The 23,019-nt window shown below is 36.3% G+C and overlaps 2 protein-coding genes across 3 annotated transcripts in view; both read right to left on the bottom strand.

The window, feature by feature from the left end:
* PEX4 (peroxin4) overlaps positions 1-23,019 on the bottom strand; it is a 52,024-nt gene that overhangs the window by 10,920 nt on the left and 18,085 nt on the right. The window lies entirely within an intron of this gene.
* Positions 1,789-8,408, bottom strand: LOC147539580 (TOM1-like protein 8). Of its 2 annotated transcripts, XM_086639488.1 has the most exons (11): positions 8,014-8,382; positions 6,799-6,877; positions 6,538-6,636; positions 6,334-6,447; positions 5,892-6,049; positions 4,632-4,713; positions 4,341-4,426; positions 3,675-3,869; positions 2,978-3,423; positions 2,681-2,881; positions 1,789-2,638 (listed from the first exon to the last, which is right to left on the bottom strand). In XM_086639488.1, the coding sequence occupies exons 1-11, from the start codon at positions 8,112-8,114 to the stop codon at positions 1,974-1,976; spliced, it is 2,226 nt and encodes a 741-aa protein (XP_086495614.1). In that variant the 5' UTR covers positions 8,115-8,382; the 3' UTR covers positions 1,789-1,973. The 2 variants fall into 2 exon arrangements, with proteins under 2 accessions (XP_086495614.1, XP_086495613.1); XM_086639487.1 differs by having other exon boundaries at positions 1,789-2,881; positions 8,014-8,408.

Below are 23,019 nucleotides of genomic sequence, written 5' to 3'. Positions count from 1 at the left end.
GAGGTGAATGATCAATGATTCTACAAAAAAGGCATGTGGTTTTAGGGAATGGGTAGAATCTATAATTGATTCTAATGGAATCACCCTCTAATTGGATTGTAGTGCCGGTCGGACAAGGTCTAGTAACATTCCAGGCAATGTCTACTTTGATTTTATTGTCTTGAAGAGTAGTCCATTTAGCTGGAGTGAAACGAAGGACATGCCCTAATGGACTAGCTATGACTTTGAGATCAGATTCGAATTGTAGACAAGTAGGGATAGGAGACATTACCACTGAGAAGATATCGAAATTAAGGGGTATTGTTGTGGGATTTGTGTTGACATCCATTGCATGCAAGATTAACAGGTAATCAAGGATTAGGTAAGGTTTATTACCAAGCACTCTGTTTCTGTCTTCTTCTCCTTGGAACACAAAAATGAAGTAGTTGAGTCTATTAGGTATGGGTTCGATGTTGAAAGGGAAGGAGACCTCCCATTTTCTCTTGAGTTGATTTTGAATTTTGTAAATGGGGATGTAATGGTGACTGCAGATTCTTCCTATCAATTTTTTGTGGATGTTAAGAATATCTTCAGATTGGGTAAGTTTTTTCTTAAGGTAAACTACCGGCTCATTTGAAGGAGGAAGGTTAAGCTGGTCCTCCATCTGTTGGGCTAATTGATTAGCAGATAATGGGGATGAAGGTTTTTGGTTTGGGTTTTGGGTAGCCATAATGCTAGACTCGGAGTTATCAGGGGGATATGAATCGTTTAGAAGGTTGAGGGGGTTGGCGTGTTTAATTGAAATGGTTAAGTGGAGAGAGAGGTGTAGTTTGCATGCAATCCATAACTGGGTTGCCACTTGTATATGCAGGTTAGAGGAGTTAATGGGAGGAGGGAATAAGAGCATGTTTTTTATGATTCCCATAAAACCACCTTCTAAAACTCCCGGTATTGAAGCTTGGGATTTGCACAAAGTGGAGTTTTTTCCAGGAATGGGAATGAGGTTGTGGTGGATTCCTATTCCCCAATTCTCAATGTCAGCTGACCTCATGGTGACTTGGAATTGGCATTGGGAGGGGGAATACACATGGACGACACTTGTAATGAGCACAACTTCCTTCAATTGCCACGTCCTCATCTTCTTCAACTCTTCCAACTACCGCCGGCAAGTGCTTCACCTGAAATAACCAAAACTAAGAAGAAAGATTTAGGATGAGAATCAGATAGTTAAAACCAGTACTACTAAGGAGAAAACTAGAAATATAAGACCAAGCAGTGGAAGCCAAAACACTAGACCAAGAGAAGAGGACAGAAACTGAAATCAAACTGGAAAACCCAAGGCTGAAGCAAGACGAAAGAGATGAAATTAAAATTCCCTGCAAAAGGGTCAGGGGTCCCTTATCTCCGACGACCGGTACAGAAGTACTAGCAGTCAAGATCCAAATCAAACTGTAATGAGCACAGCTGATGAGGGCAAGTACTAAAATCTACGTCTACCCTCTTATAGAATATAGATCCGAGCATTTATGTATGAAATCCAAAGGAAACGTGAATCATGGAAACTAATGAAATCCGAAGGAACCATGAATCATGGAAATTTGTGGTTCCTTCATTTACACACCATTAGGTTTTTCGACAACGAGGCGAAGGAGAGGCGAAGTCCATATAAGTCATGAAAGGCACAGTCTCTAAGAACCTGAAAACTGCTTCAGTCTTCTTCTGCCCTAACAAAAAAAAGGCAATCATAAAGATTGTCAGAACAATTGAGAAAATTGCCCTTTCAAAGAATCATCTGAGACTAATAAAACCTAACTGAAAAATGTCTGGACTCATTCTTTTATTTGTCAGTCTAGAGAATGTACATCATTACAGTAATACAAACAGGAGCCAAAAATTAAAAATATATATCAAAAACAGTGAATTGAACAGAAGAAATCAGTTTCATAAAAAAAATTATGAGAAGTATAAGAGATTGTGTCGAAAAAGACATTCAACTACATACTGCCAGATCTACTGGGATTTGACGTTTTGGGCTTGAACTTTGTCAGGTCTACTAGGTCGCCGAACAGCTTATCCTCTGGCTTGGAGGGTCTGGTTGGCGTCATGTAAGAAGGTGAAGGCATCTGATATGAAGAGTTTCTCAAAGCATTGTTGGTTTGCATAGACACACCATACATTCTTTGTTGATTATAGAGTTGAGTTTCGGGTCTCTGACCATGCTCATAACCTCCAAAATGGTTGCTTGGCATTGCTTGGGGATTTATGGAAGTGAACTGACTACCATAACCATTCATTGCTTGAGGCATCATTCCGGTTGTTTGGCCTCCCTGGAATTGCTGATTAGGCATCATTCCGGTTGTTTGGCCTCCATGGAATTGTTGGTTAGGCATCATTCCGGTCGTTTGGCCTCCCTGAAATTGTTGATTAGGCATCATTCCGGTCGTTTGGCCTCCCAGGAATTGTTGATTAGGCATCATTCCGGTCGTTTGGCCTCCCAGGAATTGCTGATTAGGCATCATTCCGGTTGTTTGGCCTCCCTGAAATTGTTGATTAGGCGTCATTCCGGTCGTTTGGCCTCCCAGGAATTGTTGATTAGGCATCATTCCGATCGTTTGGCCTCCCTGGAATTGCTGATTAGACATCATTCCAGTTGTTTGGCCTCCCTGGAATTGCTGATTAGGCATCATTCTGGCCGTTTGGCCTCCCTGGAATTGCTGATTAGCCGTAGCTATCATATTCTGGTCTGGATGATTCTGACTGTTCATCATTGCCTGTGGGTACAAACCATTCTGCACTGGCTGGGGTTGTGGGTTCATGGCCACCAGTTGGTTATCGGCGGTTGCCTGAACTTCCCATGGTGGTGGTGGCAAGGCATCACCATTATTGCTTTGAGCACCACCACCTGAAAATGACCCAAAGTGATTCATGTTCTGTTATGCTTATATAGATATACATATATATGACAGCAACCACAAGGATGAACAAAATAGGGGCATACCGTAATCAGAGTGGGGTTGCTGCTGGTTCAAGCCATGAGCAACTTGGCCATTCCATGGAGTTGTGTGTTCGGTTCGCTCATATGGAGGTGGGTTGCCTCCATTTAAATAAAATGTTTGTTGTTGCTGAGGTTGAAAGTTCGACGTCTGAGGGTATATTTGTCCATTCCCAACGGCTGACAGAGAAGAATCTGTACTTACGTTAGTTAGAGCAAACATATCTGAAAGAGCAAGAACATTTTGCTGAGATTCGGTTGTGCTCGATTGTGATTCTCCAACGGGAACAAGGGCTAGAGAATCTTCTGCTGATGATGAACCAAAAGTTTCACCACTCAGAAGGTCTATTTTTGGATCCAACTGTGACACAGGAACTACTGAACCATTGGATGAAGGTACTGGAACTAGCAATTGTGTAGGTTGACTTGAGCTGTTAGCACTTGAACTGGACCTGCATCGAAAAGTTTCATGCTCTTCACTTAGAATAGAGGACAGTCATAATAGTGACGCATGAAGATTGCAACTAAAGATGTGGACAAAGGAGAGTATGAGAGCTAAGAGGAAATTTCAAATATGTTCGATTGCAAAACCGGCAATAAGAAATTCATAACTATAACCCCTGGCGATTATGGGTATGGTACGTATAAATTTATAGGCCCCAATCTATAATACTTCAACAAAATACGAGGAAACTTCATTTACCAGAGATTATCTTTGGTGCCAACAACCTCGTCAATATCCACTAATGCCTGAAGAGTATTTGGCTTCTCAATGCTAACAGAAGTTCTTGGTTTCTGTGCAGTAATAGGAGCTCCTGATGCAATAGCTTCATGCTTTGATAGTACACGTTGCAAATCATCATTCAGTGTAAGCCCTTGACTTAGTAGCTCCTCGTCCCTAACAAAATAGATTATCATGGAAGTGTGAGCAGATTAGCTCCTCATCGTCCCTAACAAAACTATTGTGTTTGAGAGCTAAATTTTCTGTGGAAAATATAGGTGGGTTTCTAAAGAAATCGATTGTTTCATTGTTTAGTTGCAAGTTTATTTCCATGGAACTGTGGGGTGATTAAAGTAAAACTGCGACAAAAATGGTGGTTTTTAAGCATTTCCATTGAATACACTTCTTCCTCCCACATAATCACTTCCACGAAACAGAGAAGTACATCCTACAAAGTTGTTAAAACACCACACTTTTTGTCACAGTTCTGAGTTAATGAGCCCAGTACTTCCATGGAAATAAAATGGCAGCCAAATGATGGAAACTAGTTTATTTCTTTAGAACTCGCCTATTTCCACGGAAATGAAGGGTTGATTGTTATCTAGTTAACAGTTTTCTTGTGAAACCAATGGGAAAGGTGGATCTTACGAAGTTGTGTTAACAAGGTAAACCACTCTCTGCTTGTACGTTAGGCACTGATCAACAAGGTCGACAATCACCTCTTGCCTTAGCCCCTGAAAAACAGCAGTAAGATGACTGAGTAACAAAGCAGAACTTTGAACTCGTACGACGCAGACTCGCAGAGTAGGCATAGGTTCATTTAAACATACTAATCCACAAAAGAGATACATTTTCCCAGAAGAGATAAATCATCCCATAGAGGGATCTACTGAATCTGTTCCTTATTGTGTCAGTATACCGATGAAAATTTCAAAGTACCTCTTTGTTCCCTGGATCTATGGCATTTAGCATTTCTGAGAGGACATCCATAATACCACGCGCATTCTGAATTTCAGTCATGCTGGAAGGGGAAAAATACACAGATTAACGACTACACGGCACAAAAAGTGATACTAATTACTGATAAGCTGATTATAAACAATCCGCATAGAACAGGATACCTTACAAATATAAAGGCCGTGTTTGTCCTTTTCAGTTCGGATCAATTATGACATGTACACACCATGAGACTTTAATCTGACAATTGAATAAAATAGGGATGGTCGAATGGTTCTATTTTCAACGAAATAAATGAAGAGATCAATTTCATTAAGATATGGGCACCAATCTTCCATAGGATGTAACATGAGGAAGAATATGCCAAAACAAAGTTCAATTTTTTTGGCATCTGAGTATTTCAAAAGTCACAGTAGAGTTTTACAAACCCAACATTTGGCTACCTAGAAAACTGTAATTGTAGGGTGGTATGTAGCTATAACCATCAAGGGCTCCGACATGAGGAGCGTACTTAAAAAGTTCAAATATGAATTGTTATTTCCATTTTAGCATCAGTATCCTTAAAAAGGCGGTGGTAAGTAGCCCCAATATCATAAATGTATGGATATCCCCACCATGTCCTACAACTTTCAAACCACTAGCACTTAAACTTGTTTAATGGTGTTCAAAGAATGATACATCAGTGACAAAGGGGAAATGAAGACATTAGGATAATAGCTCAACTACTTGCGATTTGTCAACTAAGTCAAGTACGAGTTCTTCCCAAGCAAAATTAAGAAATTTTTTTTTTCTAAAACAACGGATCTTAACCAATCAAAATGTTACTGCCTTAAATAATCCATACCAGTAGCCCATAGTTGTGAACTTATAGCTAATAGGAAAATATTTTAGAGAAACACAGCTTCGAAAAAAGGAACCACATTTTGTTACAATACCTAACGTCCTAACGGCATACATGACATATTTTCTTCAACACAAATCAGAGGCAATCAAGTTTTTAACTCTCGAGTTTTGTCGTATTAAGAAAACCTTATGTCAGAAATAACATATAACGTAAAATAGATATTAAGAAATTAAGGAACTCAGTTATACAGTAATATCTCTTGAAAGAAAAATAAATAAATAAATATATATATATGTAATTACAACTTCACTCATCTTTAGGCATACTACATAGTCCCTCACAATTATCCAGATGAGAATTTGAACATTATTGATTATAGAGAGGGGTAAAAGGTATACCTCAAGGCTGCAAGATCAGCAACTCCTGAAGACTCAGGTTCATCTGGTTGGTGATCAGGCATACGCATATTTGGAGGATAAGAAGACAGAGGTTGCGTTTGTGGAGGAGTAAATATAGGTGCCCTCTCAGATCTTTGAGGAAATACAGCTCCAACACGCTGAGAACAAGTAAATCAACCAAGCAATGACATTATAACTAGTAAGAGAAAATGGCAAGATTAATATTCACACATAGTAATACATAAAAGCGAATTCAATATCACACCTAAAGCTCTATGGATGACCAAGCATTCTGGTGTTATTCTAAAAGAAGTTGCACACATCAATAATGGTGTGAACCTCAAGAAATATATAAAATAATATACATACATTATCATTAGCTTTTCCTTTGTAGTCCATAAAAACCTCAAGAAATATTTAAAATGCTAATCTTAAAGCTTACCAACAACTCCTGGTATGCAGCATAATATTGGGGATATCTTGCTCTTGCTCCTCCAAAAGCTTCTTGCCAGGTATCTATGAGAATCAAAATTTTCTCCTTCACACGAATATCAGGCTGCAGTTGAGCAGAAAATAAGATCATGAAACGATCTCACTAATCAAGGAACAAGACAAAGGTGAAACATGAACAGGAATTAGCTTAGACCTTCTTTTTTACTATCTTCACCATCTCACGAAGAACGTCTTTCTCCGCCACATGCATATGAACAATGTCCCCGCAATTTTTCACAACTGTCTCCAACAGCTACCATGTGCCAAAGAGAATACATTAATGAGATTAGCCCTCAGTACTAAATTTGAAGTTATTGATAGACATGGAGCAACAAAAGAAGATTTTCTTTTTTCAGTCCTGAAAGATTAAAAACAAAAAGTTGCTGAGAGAGTTTTAATTTTTGGTGGTGCTTACTGTGAGAGCGAGAAGTTGAACCTTTGAATTCCTACTTCCAATGCGTTTCTTAAGGCCTTTAACAACATCTCTTGCTTGTCTGGTGGAAGAAACCAAACTGTTAAATACTAATCTCACACCGGATTGGTAACTGCTATTCTTAACTTGAAGAGTTAAACATTGGCTATCAGAAGAAAAATGCATTCAAACTAGATATAGTTGAAACCTATAAGGCTATACCCATAATTGGGTTCATTTTGGGAATATAATATTTTTGTTATAACATAAAAACTCTCAAGTTTGTGGTCATCCAACTCAAAACCAGTTAGCAATGAGCAGAGAGGACCTAGACATTATATTTTTGGTTGCTAGATCGTCATTTTCCCATGTGGGACTATTCTCTCACACCCCCTCACCTCACTTGTGGGGTTCTTTGAGCCTAACACGTGTTTTTCTTTTCTTTTTGGGTCACGTGAAGCATATGTGGTTTTTAAGCTTATCACGTGTAGGCCTAACGCTGATACCATGTTAAGTTTGTGGTCATCCAACTCAAGACTAATTGGCAATGAGTGGAGAGGACCTAAACATTATATTCTTGGTTGCTAGATTGCCCTTCTCCCACGTGAGACTATTCTCCAAAAAATAACACTTGGTGAAATTGTGAAAACGAGTACATAGATGACCAAGAAACTTAATGAAATTAAAATGTGCCCTTGGCTAATCATTGAAGAAGGATACATATCAATTACGGCTAGCTCGAAGATAACATAGAGATGACCTAACAAGACTGTCGAAATCACTGAATTTCTCACGTTAAATATGTTAAACTACATTTTATTACCGGCATTCTGTATTTAATTGATCAAAACCTAAGTAAATACCATAAATTGATATTATCACCAACCTCATTATGAAACTAGTAACAATATATGCCACCAAACAAGTCAATCTCTATCCTCCCCAAATTTCTCTTTCAGAAATGTTAACTTGTGAAACAAATCATAAGATCTTACTAAACAAAATTATACACACAAAAAGTAGATGTAATTGAAAGCTTCAAATTATATGGATCCGTAAACTAATTAATTTGGATCAATTGATATCTAAAGGAACAAAAGATCAGAATTGAATTCATCATAGAATTAACATATAACATCATCTTAAGCAAAATAATCAAAGAAATGAGTGATGAAACCAAATCACAAAAGTAAAAAAAGAGGGAAATTAGTTGAATACCCAGGATCACGATTGAGAGTATCACAGATCTCAATGTTCATAGCCCAATCAGGACCAATCAGTAAATCACTGGTAGCTCTATCAACCAATGAACTCACCATTGCTGATCAATCGTCAAACTTATAGAACAGTTCTTTTTACGGTAAGATCAGATCAAATTCAAGTAAAATTTGAGAGGAAGATGAGTTTGATTTGATCGGGGATCAAAATCAGAGAGATAGAGAGAGGAAATCTAGGTAAGAGGAGTCCACTCTCTTTCTCTCTCTAAACTCTTCCGGTAAGTGTCCACTTTCTACTGAATCCACTTTCTTCAGTTGTTGCCTGCCTGCCTGCTGTTTTATTACCAGTTTTTTTCTCTCTATTTCCTTTGGAAGTGATATTCTTGTCATTTACTCGATTGGAGTGCTGGCCCAAGCCCAAACCAAGAGCTTGAATGTTGGCCCAAGCCCAAACCAAGAGCTTGAGTGTTGGCCCAAGCCCAAACCAAGAGCTTCTTCTCGAAGGAAAACCCGAGCACTTACTAGCCTAACTCGTTTTTATCATCGTACATTCACTTTTCGTATACATACATATTTTGTTAAAAAATCTTTCCATTCGTAAGATGATTACCAACGTTATTTGAACCAAATCGAAAGTTACATCTGATTTAAATGTTCGATGGTCGATACTCATCCTACCAATGAAAATCTGGGATCAATATTTTATAATGGTTGCTCTTGGTTTTTCGTCGATAAGCGATAATTAACTTGATTTGAATTAATTCGGCAAGGTGCGTCTGACTTTGATGTTTGGACTTCGGTAATCATCTTACCGACGAATTAAAAACAAAGAGTAGTATGTAGCTCTCGGTTTTCCGTCATAAGAGGGTACCGGCTCCATATGAATTAAATTGAAGAGATGACTTTGAGTTTGTTTTTTATATGTTCATACTTATTCTGGTGAGGAAAAACTGGTTGCAGTAGTTATTCTGTTCACTTTCAAAGGTCGGATGCGACATTCTAACATTGTTAATAACCAAGAGGGGAAAACTCACTGATAGTATCTACAATATACTGGGGGGAAACTCACTAATATGTTCTCTTACCCACAAGAAGTTATGGGTCCATGAGTCTATGTACATATCAAGTAGGTATGTCCGATAGGTTACTTTCGTGAAGTTTTTCGCTTTCTAATTAAAGCACCACTTTTCTTGGAAAATACTTCAAACAATGAATATGAAATTATTTTATACTTTTTCAATGGATGATTCTTCTCTATTTATCACGTTGTTGAGACAAAATAAAAATTGATGAGGATTTTGAGAGTCTTCTTGTTAGTTTAGCTATATTGACCAAGAGGGTGTTTGATTCTTTAGCACATATAAGACATGTTTATCTACACCAACTATGATATTTTACCCGATACGGGTCACTTTGGTGACATGTCAGTTCAATTCCATAATTAGTGCAATAACCATCTAAGTTCGTGACAAAATTATAATTATAATATTTTGTGCAAGATTTAGTTAATAGCCTAACCTTATGTTTAATGATTATCGACATATAATCACTTGATCATGTTTCTAGTTACAGACAAAATAAATATCAACACAGATGTTATAACCACTAAAGATTGAATAATTCAAATTACACATATGCATGAAATCATCGTCAACATTACCATAAATAACGAAAACAAAAATCATATATGCATTATGTAGTTTTTAGAAACATGTGGTGGTGTTTTAAAACCCCCTATTACGGTGCTTAACATAATTCACAATTCATGTGTTTATAAATAAATACTACACTGATGTGGGAGAGACAGTAAACACGAAAAATGTTAAACAAGAAAGATTTATAGTCGCCTAAATTGATACTTCATGCGACATGTGTATTGTTACAGACACCCACTTAATGCTACAAGCGCCCTGAGTAATTGATATAAGCACACTAAATTTTGGTTGGCGACATATTACTATAGACGCCCTAGACTGCTACAAACGCCATAAATTTCTTTTGACACTCGGTCTCTATAGGCGCATTGAAATTGCTATAGGCATTTAAAATGCTTGTTGTTCGCGCTCAAATAAGGATTTTTTAAATTTAAATGGAATAAGTATTCATCTTATCCGTAAAACAAAAAATTAGTAATATCATAGAAGATTTAAATGGAATAACCACTATCAATGGTCAACTACAAAATATAGTTTGTTACCTTATCTCTTTAATAAATATCAAACAAAATAAGGTATCAATTAGTATCTAAATAATTTTTTATTCAGTCAAAAATCATTTTAATAAAGAGTGATACTCTTTTTTGTTAACCAATACTTAATCTTCTCTAAACGAATAGATACTAGTTAAAATTGGTTACGATAAAAGATTTCTTAATACTTAAACAGTGGCTCTGCTACCACTAATGAATTTTCACTACTCATACTTAAATATAAAATACATAAAAGACAGGTAATGACTCTCTTCTTTACTTTGTTTTGTTTTGTTGAGGGCTCATCTTCTTTCTCTAATCTACATAATAATATACAACTTTTCATATGTCAATTTTGATTTTGGATGTGTCTAAGCCACTTATCATGGGATCTAATGTGATACTTGTGAAACTCAAGACCTCTTGATTACAATTCTCTATCTTACCAACTGAGCTAATTAAGTCTTTTGTTATGAAACTCATTACAAATTACAAGTTACTGGTGGGAAGACCCGGGCTGCAGCCCGACTCAGCCCACCAGTAGCTCCGCCTCTGTCCCTACAACACCTACAACAGAGAAGGGGCAAGGAAAAGAAACACGGTATTACCAAAATTAAATCACGAACTTGTAGAGGAAAAGATGAAGAGATATTGAAGTATCAATTTATGGATCAAAAAACAAGATATTGAAGTATCAAAATTAAATACACAAACTTGTTTTAGGGTCATTTCTTCTTCGACAATATCAATTTATTAGAAACAAGATATTGAAGTATCAAAATTAAATACACAAAGGTGAAGATAACTACTCAAAAGAATTAAGAGCATTTTTAAGAGTAATATGACCACTAACTAGTAACAAAAAACATTTTTAAGAAAAGAAATGAAGCTACACAAGACAAGTCCGAAAAACGAAAGTGGTGAAAGCAGGAGATACAAGCGAGAAAAGCTAGAGGATTTTAAACCTTGTAATTTCACAATATAACTAAAGTATACTTCTACAAAAGAATTTTTTGGGAATTTTTTGATGAAAGGCCCAAATTTTGGGCCCAAATACAAAAAAAAACCAACCGGGATTATTAACCCACCCAAAACCTAAATACACATCCCTATGCTCAATCCGGACCCAACTCGTATCTCTAAGACTTTATTTATTTTCATATTCCCTCTTTTGCCCTCTTATATATATGTAACTTAAATCAACACCCTCTCACTCTTTAAAAATCGAATCTCTCTCTCTCTCTCTCTAAATTTTTTCAGCTTTCCCTCTCTCTACATTTCCAGCTTCATCGTTTTCAACCATCAACTTCATCATCTTCAACCCTCTTCATTATCTCTTTCTCTCTCTAATTTTTTTTCCAGATTTCTATCTCTACATAAACCTAAACCCTCTTCAAGAACATTCATTATCTTCCTTTATTTTCAATCATCTTAAATCATTATCTTCATCATCTTCAGTCATCATCTTTTTTGTTTGAGCGACCTTCATCATCTTCTTCGTTTGAGCAACCTTCATCATCTTATATCTTCAATCATCTTAATGGAGGTAAAAAAAAAACTTCAAATCTGGTTTTAGGGTGTTTTCATAGTTTTGTAGAGAGTTAAATATATAGATTTGTAGATCTACTTATTTGAAGCTCCATTGGTGAGGTTGTTCTTGGTTTTAGGGTATTTTCATGGTGTTTGCATTGTTGTTCCGTACAGATTTGTTAATATTAGCAACCACTTCTCGTTTTGTAAGCAACACTTTACAGTTTGTCTAACACTATTCCGTACAGTTATGTTAACAGTAGCAACTGGTTCTCGTTTTGTTAAAAACACTTTACAATTTGTGTTAACATTTTAAAGGATGTGTGAACATTTTGAAAAATGTTCACCACAATTTTGTATTAAAGATGTTCAGATCAGTCTAACGTTTTCTAAGCATTTTAAGCAGTGCCCAAACATTTGTTAAATTGCAAAGCAGAATTCAATTTAAAATACCTACACTTCTCCGCTGATGAGAGAACTTTCGATTTTGAAACGGACATACTCCGCCGTTGTGTAACATTTCCAAATTTGCCTTAACATTTGTTAAATTGTCTGGCCACTACCCAAACAAACTAAACATTCCGTATAATGTTGTGACATTCATCTAGATGTTGTAACAACACTCTTGGATGTCATTCGACAGAAGATTATGAACAAGATGACAAAGCACAGAGACGCCGCTATTGGATGGAATACATTTATGTGCCCCTCCATTAATGATGTTCAGGATGGGAAATCCAAAGTTGCCGAGACGTGAGTTACGTCGAGGCAGGCCCACTTATTTTTGAAGTTTGTCGAGACGTGAGTTACTCATGCTCTTGCCGGCCTTCGCAAGTAGACATTCTGAAAAATGTTGAATGAATGGATTGTGCCTTCATATATTTTCTTAAACAAAAATGATATTTATTTCTCTTAATCATATAATGTTATCAACATTCCTCAAAATGTTTATATATTTTTGGTTGTGTCTTCACATTTTATACATTTCTTTACACATTCCGAAAAATGTTGAAAGAATGGATACTTATGTGGTTAACTATTCTTTTGTAGATTTCTTTTTCATCCAAAACAAAGGCAAAACTGTAGATTACATTCATAATAATGTTAGAACATTATCGATTGTGGCTTCATATATTTTCTTAGACAAAAATGATATTTATACAGAGTTTGAATCATATATGGTTAGCAACATGGCCAGCATTTTGTCGACATTCTCTAAAATGTCTATACATCTTTGATTGTGTCTTCACATTTTGTTTACTTCCTCAGACAAACTATTTATCGTCTATGCATCTCATATATTTTGAAAAACAAAAATAATATATTAAACAAATGTACTCCATATTCTTTCAACATCAAGATCCCACAACAAACAAAAACAGTATAATACCGCACAAAATAATTTATAATCATTTTTTGTTTGTCCTCTAAGCAAAATTGAAGTCGTTGCGGGTTTACGAATGTAACATAACACCGTTTCTCAAAAACAACTTCACTATTGCTTAGAACTTCTTTCTCAAAGCACAAAATATCAACCACACTTTCAATTGAGGTTTAATCTCCACAATCTTGTGTTTTCCTTCAATATTGATGACACCGCCCGATGCTTCAAAAACACAGTAATACATATGTTAGTATTTCTATATATTACTTGCAAACACTGTAAGACTTATGCAAACAATCTGTAAAATGTCATACCACCACCACCACTAATGTACAAATATATTCTGAAATGGATGAAGATTAGGTAACTTGCATGCTACATTATACATAATGCTTGAGGAACAATTTATGCAATGCTTTAACATTATTCGAATTGTTTGAGAAACAATTGTTGTTATTACCTTGCGCCCCTAAACATTATTTACAATGCTAGAACACTGTCAAAATGCGAGATCATTTTGCAAATTGTGTACAAAAAAAAACTGATGTCACTGGTTTCCATAACTATACACAGAACCCTAGGAATAATGTATACAACATTTTCCAAAATGCCGGGACAATACCAATAATGCGACAACATTATACTTAATGCTAGACCACAATCAATAATGAGAGGACATTTCAAAAATTTGATGCCACTGTTTTCTCCAAATTTTAATTTTTTTCACAGAAACTTATGTCATTTCGTATGCATTCCCAAACATTATGCAAAATGTTTAGGAATGCATCTTACCTTGGTCTGTGATTCAGTCACCTTTAATATTTTTTTGCCTTTTTTACTAGGCCCTGCAATTGTTGTCTCTTCACTAGCCCTCTTTCTAGAGCTAGCTCTTTGTACAACCTATTGTCTTGCTGCTGCTGCTTCTCCTTTTTAAATGTTTTTCACAAAATGATATGTTTGTAAGAGACCCAAAAATGTTGATAACAAAACCAAAATGTTTCTACACAACCCAAAATGTCAAAAACATATCAATTTTTACTCATTAATAACCACAAAATCCATCAACACCCCCACTAAATGTTAAAACATTAACCAAATTGTCTGTCACATTGACCAATAACATCACTGTAATAATCAAGTAAAACTCCCAAAAATCATAAACAAAATACTAAATGTCTCAACATAACCCCAATTTCTGGAACACAACCCAAAATGTTAAAACAAACTATTCATTTCATCAACATTTCAGAGAACAAAAACTGGACTACAAATGCTTCCAAATTGTCCCTTACTACCTTGTGAACTGCTTTCAAATTACATTTGTAATTTAAAGAATTTTTCTTCTTTTGCTCCCTTGGCTCTGTACGTTGAGCATCCACCATCTGCTCTTTCGATTTGGATGTCGCAGATCAATGCTTCAAACACACAGTAATAGATATGTTAGATCATTTAGCAAAATGTTCCAACACGACTACAAATGCTACAACACTGTAAGCTGATGCCAATGGTTTTCAGAACTTTTCACAAAACCCTAGGAATAAGAGTAGGAATAAGTGAAGCAACATTTTACAGAATGACAACACACTATCAACTATGCCAAAACATTATACGAAATGCGAGACCACAAACAATACTGAGAGGACAAACATATCATTTTCTTGCCTTTTTTACTAGGCCCAGCGGTGGTTGGCTCTTCACTATCTTTTATATATTTTCTGCACAAATTGAAATGTTTGTAAGATACCCCCACATGTTTGAAACAAACCAAAAATGTTTCTACACAACCCAAAATGTTACATCACATCAAGTTTCAGGGGTAAAAACCACCAAATGCATCAACACCCAACCAAATTTTTTATAAAAAAATAAAATGTCTCCAATATTTACCAAGAACAGAACCCAAAATGTCTCAACATAACCCTAATTTCTTTAACAGAACCCAGAATTCTAAAACAAACCATTCATTTCATCAACAAAGACAAATAACCAAAAATAAAAAACAAAGTACTAAATGTCTCCACAGAAACTTAATTTTCTGATCACAACCCAAAATGTAACAACAAACTCATAATTTCATCAACGAACCTAACCTAAAAACTTGATGAAGAACCATAAACCCCAAAATTACCTTCTGTGAAGATGCATGATTCCGAAATTAAAAATAAAATCCATAAATGTTTTATCACAAACCAAAATATTTTCAACAATCACGAAGAACAACAACTTAAGAGCAAGTTAAACCCCCAAAAATCAGAATCAAAGTACTAAAGGTGTGAAACGAAACCCTAATTTTTTGAAGACAACCCAAAATGTCAAAACAAACTCATAATTTCACCACCAAAAACCCTAAAACTTGACTAAGATCAGAGATAGGAAGAAGATTTTGAGGAAGAACATAGTCGTACCTGTGTGTTAAACGCTGCCGAACAGAAATTAGATGCTCGAAGAAGAGATAAAAGAAGCCGATTTGTTGAAAGAGAGTGATGAGACATGAAAATGTCCCATCTGAGTCTCTTAATTTGGACAAGTTAGTCTATCTAGGGCAAGTTACTCTCATGAATTATCTCTTTTTCTACTCAGGTACCTTTTTCAGAGTTATATGTGCAAAACGGATAAAAGTCGGAAAAACGCAGACGAGGGGTATTTTGGTCATTTGTTGATTCTGATATCGAGATTAGTGCTCGGATGGAAAGTAGAGACCAAGACGAACCCGTAGGCGAAAACGAAAGTCAAATCGGAGTCCGGATGAGCAAATTAGAGCAAGTCAAAGTTCGGGTCAAAATAGGTGGACCATGAGTCAAAGCCTCTGCTGACGTCATCATGACGTCAGCATCATCACCTCCATCACCAATTATTCAGCTTAAAACCGAGACTTCCCATTTTTTGGGAGTTTCCATTTTTTTCTTAGCCGACTCCATCAAAAACCGACTTCAACGATTCAAAAGAAGAAAAAGGCCAAAGAGAGAAAGAAAGGAAGTTTGTAGACCGAGAAGGAAGGAGATTTTTAAGAAATAGAAAGAGATGAAGATAAGATCTCGGTTGGAAGAAAAAAAGTGCAGAAATCTAGAGAGAGAGAGTTGAAGATAGAAAGAGGGATTTCGATGGAGGAAAGATGATCTCGGCTGATCTTATATCTCAGAGATATTTGATTCTTTTTCTCATTCTTCTTCTAATAGAGTGACAGAGAATCGGTTATCTACTTATCTCTCTATGATGAAATCCTTTACAATATGGAAAGATTTTGAAGAATCCGAGTGAATGTGAGCTGGATTTCTAGAGAATGGGAATTCGAGATCGACCACTGCAGTATAAAACCAGAGCTTTATCAGATTATCTAGCATCTCACCTTTGGGGTCAAAAAGCTCAAGAAAACAGAAATATTAGAGAGGGAGTGAGCTTGGAATATAACCGAACAAAGAGAAACAGAGAAACCATTATCATCTTCATCTTCTTCTTTTGTTCTCTTTTCTTTGTTATTCTTTTTGTGAGAGATAGAAAAACAGTATAGAGAGAGATTCAAAGAGAGAGAGAGATATGTATTTGTAGTGAGAGAAAGTGTAAAACTGAAAAATCAAGAGATAAATAGTGATTGTTATTCAAAGTTTCATCATCTCATATCAATTTCTCTTCCATTTAGTTAGTGTTTCGGATTGAAAAAGAAATCAGAAGTGAAAAACAGTAGAGAGAGAGAGAGAAAACAGTGAAGAAGACGAGAAAAGAGATTGGAAAATACTTTTCCCACATGGAAAATATTTCCGAGAAGATGAGAAAATCATCTTCCCTTAAGGCACGTTTGGCTGCAACAGGAAACAATTTCCAGCGAGAAAAAGTTTAGTTTTCTTCTTCCTCTCTTTACTTTATTTTCCAATTTCTTTTATTTAATGTCCATGAGTAATTAATTCTCTATCTAGGGTTTTAGATGAAGTTTCAATAATTATTCTAATGATTAATTTATTACAGTTTTTATTATTTTAACGATAATATCTTCCGGGTTTTTAGACCATCCATGGACTAAAAATCTGAGTTATACAAAGAACAATTGAATTAGACCAAATTAAATTGTCGTTAGAACTGATTATATGGATGAATTCAGAAAACCTAGACTCTCTCCCATTTGACTTCTCCCGATTTGAGTTTCACCTTTTTAATCGTTTTAATATTTTATTTATTTATTTATTTTCAAAACCAAAACCAAAATCAATTTCAAAACCGAGTTACTTTCAAGTTTTAGAATAGGTTTCACTTAGTCTCTGAGGAACGAACCGGTCTTACCGGAAATTATTACAACTTGACACCCGTGCACTTGCGGGTGTAGACCTATTTAGGGTAACCTTTCTAGGCCCATCAAGTTTTTGGCGCCGCTGCCGGGGACTAAGTTCAAAATTTTTTCTAAACTTGGAAAGTTTTTATTTTTGGTAAGTTTTTATTTTTGGCCACTTTGACTTGCTTCTCTATTTTTGGTGTGCAGGGCATTAAGGAGCGAAAGAGAAGGCGCAAACAAGGAGGAGGAGTCGAAAAGAAGAAATTTACAGTTTTATTTTATTTTATTTTTGGTGAGAGAGAGACTTTAGACTTTCTAGACTTTATTTTTGGATTTAAGTTTTGACCCTAATTTAAAGGGCATAAATTGTAACCGAAAAACCAAAACGAAGCCTCGGGTTCGAACACTCGCGGGGAGAGTGGCCCGAGTCGTCTGCAAAGGTCGTCGCCCGTCTCGAACGGGAGGTAACTTTCTCTAATCACCCACGAATCCCCTGTTAGTGGGTACTTTTTATAAGATCTTAGTAGTGCTTCCTCGGTTTTCGTGTTAAAAAAAAAAAAAAAAAAAAAATGGACCAATAAAAAGGAATCGAGTGTAGTTTTTGCAAGTGTCAATTCCCATCTTGTGATCGTGCCTGATCATCATGGCGCATTTTTCTAATGGTTGGACATACCCTGTTGGTGATGATGACCTTGATATAACCTTAAGAGAATACCAACAGTTGCTTAACCAACGTGGTACGACTCTAAGAGATTGTCAACGACTTAACGAGGGGAATAGGCTAGTTGAGCCTAACCGAACTGGTATGACCCTAGGAGAGTACCAACAGATGTGTAGAGACGAGCCTAACCGACCGGGTATGACATTTCAGGATTATAAACGAATGTCTAGAAACAGTCCGATTAGTGAGTGGAGTAGACCATATGAGCCTGATCGATCTCATATGACATTAGGAGATTATCAGCAAATGTGTGGAGATGGTCCGATTAGCGATGGATATGGTCCGACGCCAAATATATATGAGAGACCTTATAGTCCACACTATTCTGAGACCAATGACTTTAGAGACAGGTATGATCCTAATATGTACGGTGAGAGTTTTTATCAAGAGTCTTCATTTAATTACACTAGTGAGCCTTATTATGAGGAGACTCTTGAAGATAGATCTCGATCAGAGTCCGAGAGTCGTCTTATTGAGATTATGTCACAATTTACGACTCAAATGCAGCAGGATACTGAGTCCTTGGCTCAACAGATGAAAATGTTTAAGTCACAGTTATTCGCCGACGAGGAAGGGGGTTCACCACCCCAAACTCAGGAAGGTACTAGGTACGATGACGAGGTTAATACGTCTAACCCTAGTACTAAGTTAAATGTCGATGAATTTACTGATAATATCCTAGAGCCTGAAAGGTCTGATGACCTTGTTGTCTTGCTTCCTCCACCTATGTCATCTCACCATGATAGGACTGTATTAGACGTTGATATCCAGAATGACGGCGCTATGAGCAAGTTTGGGAATGACACTATTCTGAACTTTCCGACATTTGAGATTTGTAAGGAGTCAGCCTTAGATGAAATTCTAGGAAGGCATGATATTATGAATGACTGCGAGACTCCAGATGTATTTGAGGACATTGATGACAGTAGAGACATGTTAGATAGTTTGTCAGACTGTGTACCTAAGGAAACCATGGACCTTGACCTGGTCCCCGAGCATATTGCCTTACCCTTAGAGTCTAGTTTGACCTTTCACATGGTCTCAGACTCGGTTGTTGATCCCTTTTGGGACACTTCAGATGTCTCCTCTAGAACGTCTATGGAAATAGTGGATATTCTATCCACTAAGCTTGCAGATGACTTTCTGCCTTCGACGGATATATTGGCCCTTCATTGTTATGTCGATCCTTTTGATGACTTTCTAGTCATTGGTCCAAGTATTTATAGTTACTTAGTGGACTGTGCATCCACTAAGTTTGGGGATTGCCCCTCTTCTTTGATAGTCTCACATGCACTCTCTGCAATTCACAAAAATGTGAGACTATCGTTCACTGAAAACTTTGTGTTTTGGGTGGACCCACAGATGTATCGAATATTGGTTTACAGTTAATCACATATCTGTAATCCAGTAGGTTAAATCTTTTCTATTTTTTTGAACCATCTGTTTCGTCTGGCTGAAGACGTTAAACTTAGCGCTTTCTGGGAGGCAACCCACGCTTAGGACTTCCGAATCAGGTAATATCTTTCCCTTCACCCTGTTATTTTTTACATAGTCTTCAGAACATTGAGGACAATGTTCGGTTTAAGTTTGGGGATAGGGGATTGAAATTTTTGCTAAGTCCTTATTTCAAAAATTCAAAAGGGTTCAAAAATTTTCAAAATTTTTAATTTTTGGATTGAAAATGTGAGTCTGGTTGTTTTTGCTTGTTAATAGTTATAGAGTCTAGTTGGTTGAACTATCTGTTTGCTAAAGGTTTTTCCATGAATTTCGAGTCTTGCAGTTGTCTGTGCACTAGCCATGTGAGTGTTAGATAGGTGAAGAGTTGACTTTTCTGAGAGAACTTAATCGATCATTAGTGGAGACTTAACCTATGTGAGATTCTGAGCCTTTCTTGTTGTTTTGAGTGATCTCTTCTGAGCTAATTCTGAGTAGAATGAAGAGCTACTCAACCTCGCAACATTCATTAGAGCTCAGTTGATCTCTTGAGTTCGAATTTTACAACCACTAGGGATGTCATCAGGAAGTAAACCTTTCTCTTGTAGTCTGAGAAACTTGAAAACAGTGTCAACTAGAGGAAGATAGAAATCCATTTGTTAAAACCCTGAGAATAAGGCATGAAGCAAAATGAAGAGAATTATACCCAAGGAAAGAATAATGTCAAGAAAGTTCTTTGTGTATTTGAGTTTGATTACCAGAAAAGTACTATGAAAAAAAAAAGAAGAAAAAAAAAAAAAAAAAAAAAAAAGAAAAAAAAAGAAAAAAGAAAAAGAAAATAGAAGTAGAAAAAGAAAAAAAAAAAAAAAAAAAAGAAGAAGAAGGTGTCTGATTAGTTTTGTTTAAATGTTTATCCCTTGAATTAGTTCTTGAAGATTTGAAGACGTCGAGTTCTCAGGAGTTCTAGTTCATCCTTAGTGTCTATTGACCTCTAGGAAGCATGGTTAGACAGTAGATCAGGTGAGAAGAGTTAGTTAGCTTCCCCATTCCGTATTAGTGGTTGTTTCCTTCTTTGAGATCAGTCGTCCGAAAAATTTAGTCCATCTTTTGTAATGTGTTGAGTTTTCTTTCATTCTCATACTCGCACATTGAGTGAGCCACTTCTGAGTGACTTTAATTTTCGAGTGTATGACCGTGAGGCAGTAGTCGAGGCGAAATGTATCGAGACGGTAATCGAGGTCTTGTCTTTTCAGAACCGAAATGATACTCATATTGGCTGGTCACGTGCACTTCGAGTCTTGATCACTAGTGAAGAGATTTTTAGCGTTTGTATGATTTGATTGACTTGGATTTCATTTCTATTAACTTTCGAAAATCTACCGGATAAAACATTTTTAGTCCATGTCATATTGAGACCCTTCTGCATTTTTGAGATTTTGAATTTTGTGGGTATATTCACTGCAAACCCTCACGAGACAAAACTCGTCCTCTATGGCAACCTAGAGGTTTAACGGCTTGTTGCACGTGCTAAGTGCAATCGTGTTTCCCTACGAAAGTGGTGAATTAGGTTTAGTTTTATTTTTCTGTTTTGCTCGAGGACTAGCAAAATCTAAGTTTGGGGATGTTTGATGAGACATGAAAATGTCCCATCTGAGTCTCTTAATTTGGACAAGTTAGTCTATCTAGGGCAAGTTACTCTCATGAATTATCTCTTTTTCTACTCAGGTACCTTTTTCAGAGTTATATGTGCAAAACGGATAAAAGTCGGAAAAACGCAGACGAGGGGTATTTTGGTCATTTGTTGATTCTGATATCGAGATTAGTGCTCGGATGGAAAGTAGAGACCAAGACGAACCCGTAGGCGAAAACGAAAGTCAAATCGGAGTCCGGATGAGCAAATTAGAGCAAGTCAAAGTTCGGGTCAAAATAGGTGGACCATGAGTCAAAGCCTCTGCTGACGTCATCATGACGTCAGCATCATCACCTCCATCACCAATTATTCAGCTTAAAACCGAGACTTCCCATTTTTTGGGAGTTTCCATTTTTTTCTTAGCCGACTCCATCAAAAACCGACTTCAACGATTCAAAAGAAGAAAAAGGCCAAAGAGAGAAAGAAAGGAAGTTTGTAGACCGAGAAGGAAGGAGATTTTTAAGAAATAGAAAGAGATGAAGATAAGATCTCGGTTGGAAGAAAAAAAGTGCAGAAATCTAGAGAGAGAGAGTTGAAGATAGAAAGAGGGATTTCGATGGAGGAAAGATGATCTCGGCTGATCTTATATCTCAGAGATATTTGATTCTTTTTCTCATTCTTCTTCTAATAGAGTGACAGAGAATCGGTTATCTACTTATCTCTCTATGATGAAATCCTTTACAATATGGAAAGATTTTGAAGAATCCGAGTGAATGTGAGCTGGATTTCTAGAGAATGGGAATTCGAGATCGACCACTGCAGTATAAAACCAGAGCTTAATCAGATTATCTAGCATCTCACCTTTGGGGTCAAAAAGCTCAAGAAAACAGAAATATTAGAGAGGGAGTGAGCTTGGAATATAACCGAACAAAGAGAAACAGAGAAACCATTATCATCTTCATCTTCTTCTTTTGTTCTCTTTTCTTTGTTATTCTTTTTGTGAGAGATAGAAAAACAGTATAGAGAGAGATTCAAAGAGAGAGAGAGATATGTATTTGTAGTGAGAGAAAGTGTAAAACTGAAAAATCAAGAGATAAATAGTGATTGTTATTCAAAGTTTCATCATCTCATATCAATTTCTCTTCCATTTAGTTAGTGTTTCGGATTGAAAAAGAAATCAGAAGTGAAAAACAGTAGAGAGAGAGAGAGAGAAAACAGTGAAGAAGACGAGAAAAGAGATTGGAAAATACTTTTCCCACATGGAAAATATTTCCGAGAAGATGAGAAAATCATCTTCCCTTAAGGCACGTTTGGCTGCAACAGGAAACAATTTCCAGCGAGAAAAAGTTTAGTTTTCTTCTTCCTCTCTTTACTTTATTTTCCAATTTCTTTTATTTAATGTCCATGAGTAATTAATTCTCTATCTAGGGTTTTAGATGAAGTTTCAATAATTATTCTAATGATTAATTTATTACAGTTTTTATTATTTTAACGATAATATCTTCCGGGTTTTTAGACCATCCATGGACTAAAAATCTGAGTTATACAAAGAACAATTGAATTAGACCAAATTAAATTGTCGTTAGAACTGATTATATGGATGAATTCAGAAAACCTAGACTCTCTCCCATTTGACTTCTCCCGATTTGAGTTTCACCTTTTTAATCGTTTTAATATTTTATTTATTTATTTATTTTCAAAACCAAAACCAAAATCAATTTCAAAACCGAGTTACTTTCAAGTTTTAGAATAGGTTTCACTTAGTCTCTGAGGAACGAACCGGTCTTACCGGAAATTATTACAACTTGACACCCGTGCACTTGCGGGTGTAGACCTATTTAGGGTAACCTTTCTAGGCC

The sequence above is a fragment of the Eschscholzia californica genome, unplaced genomic scaffold (assembly GCF_041429995.1).
Source record: "Eschscholzia californica isolate CP2 unplaced genomic scaffold, dmEscCali1.0.p SCAF_5, whole genome shotgun sequence".
Lineage (NCBI taxonomy): Eukaryota > Viridiplantae > Streptophyta > Magnoliopsida > Ranunculales > Papaveraceae > Eschscholzia > Eschscholzia californica.
Note: the sequence above shows the minus strand (reverse complement) of the source record. Positions and strands in the feature narration are given on the sequence as shown.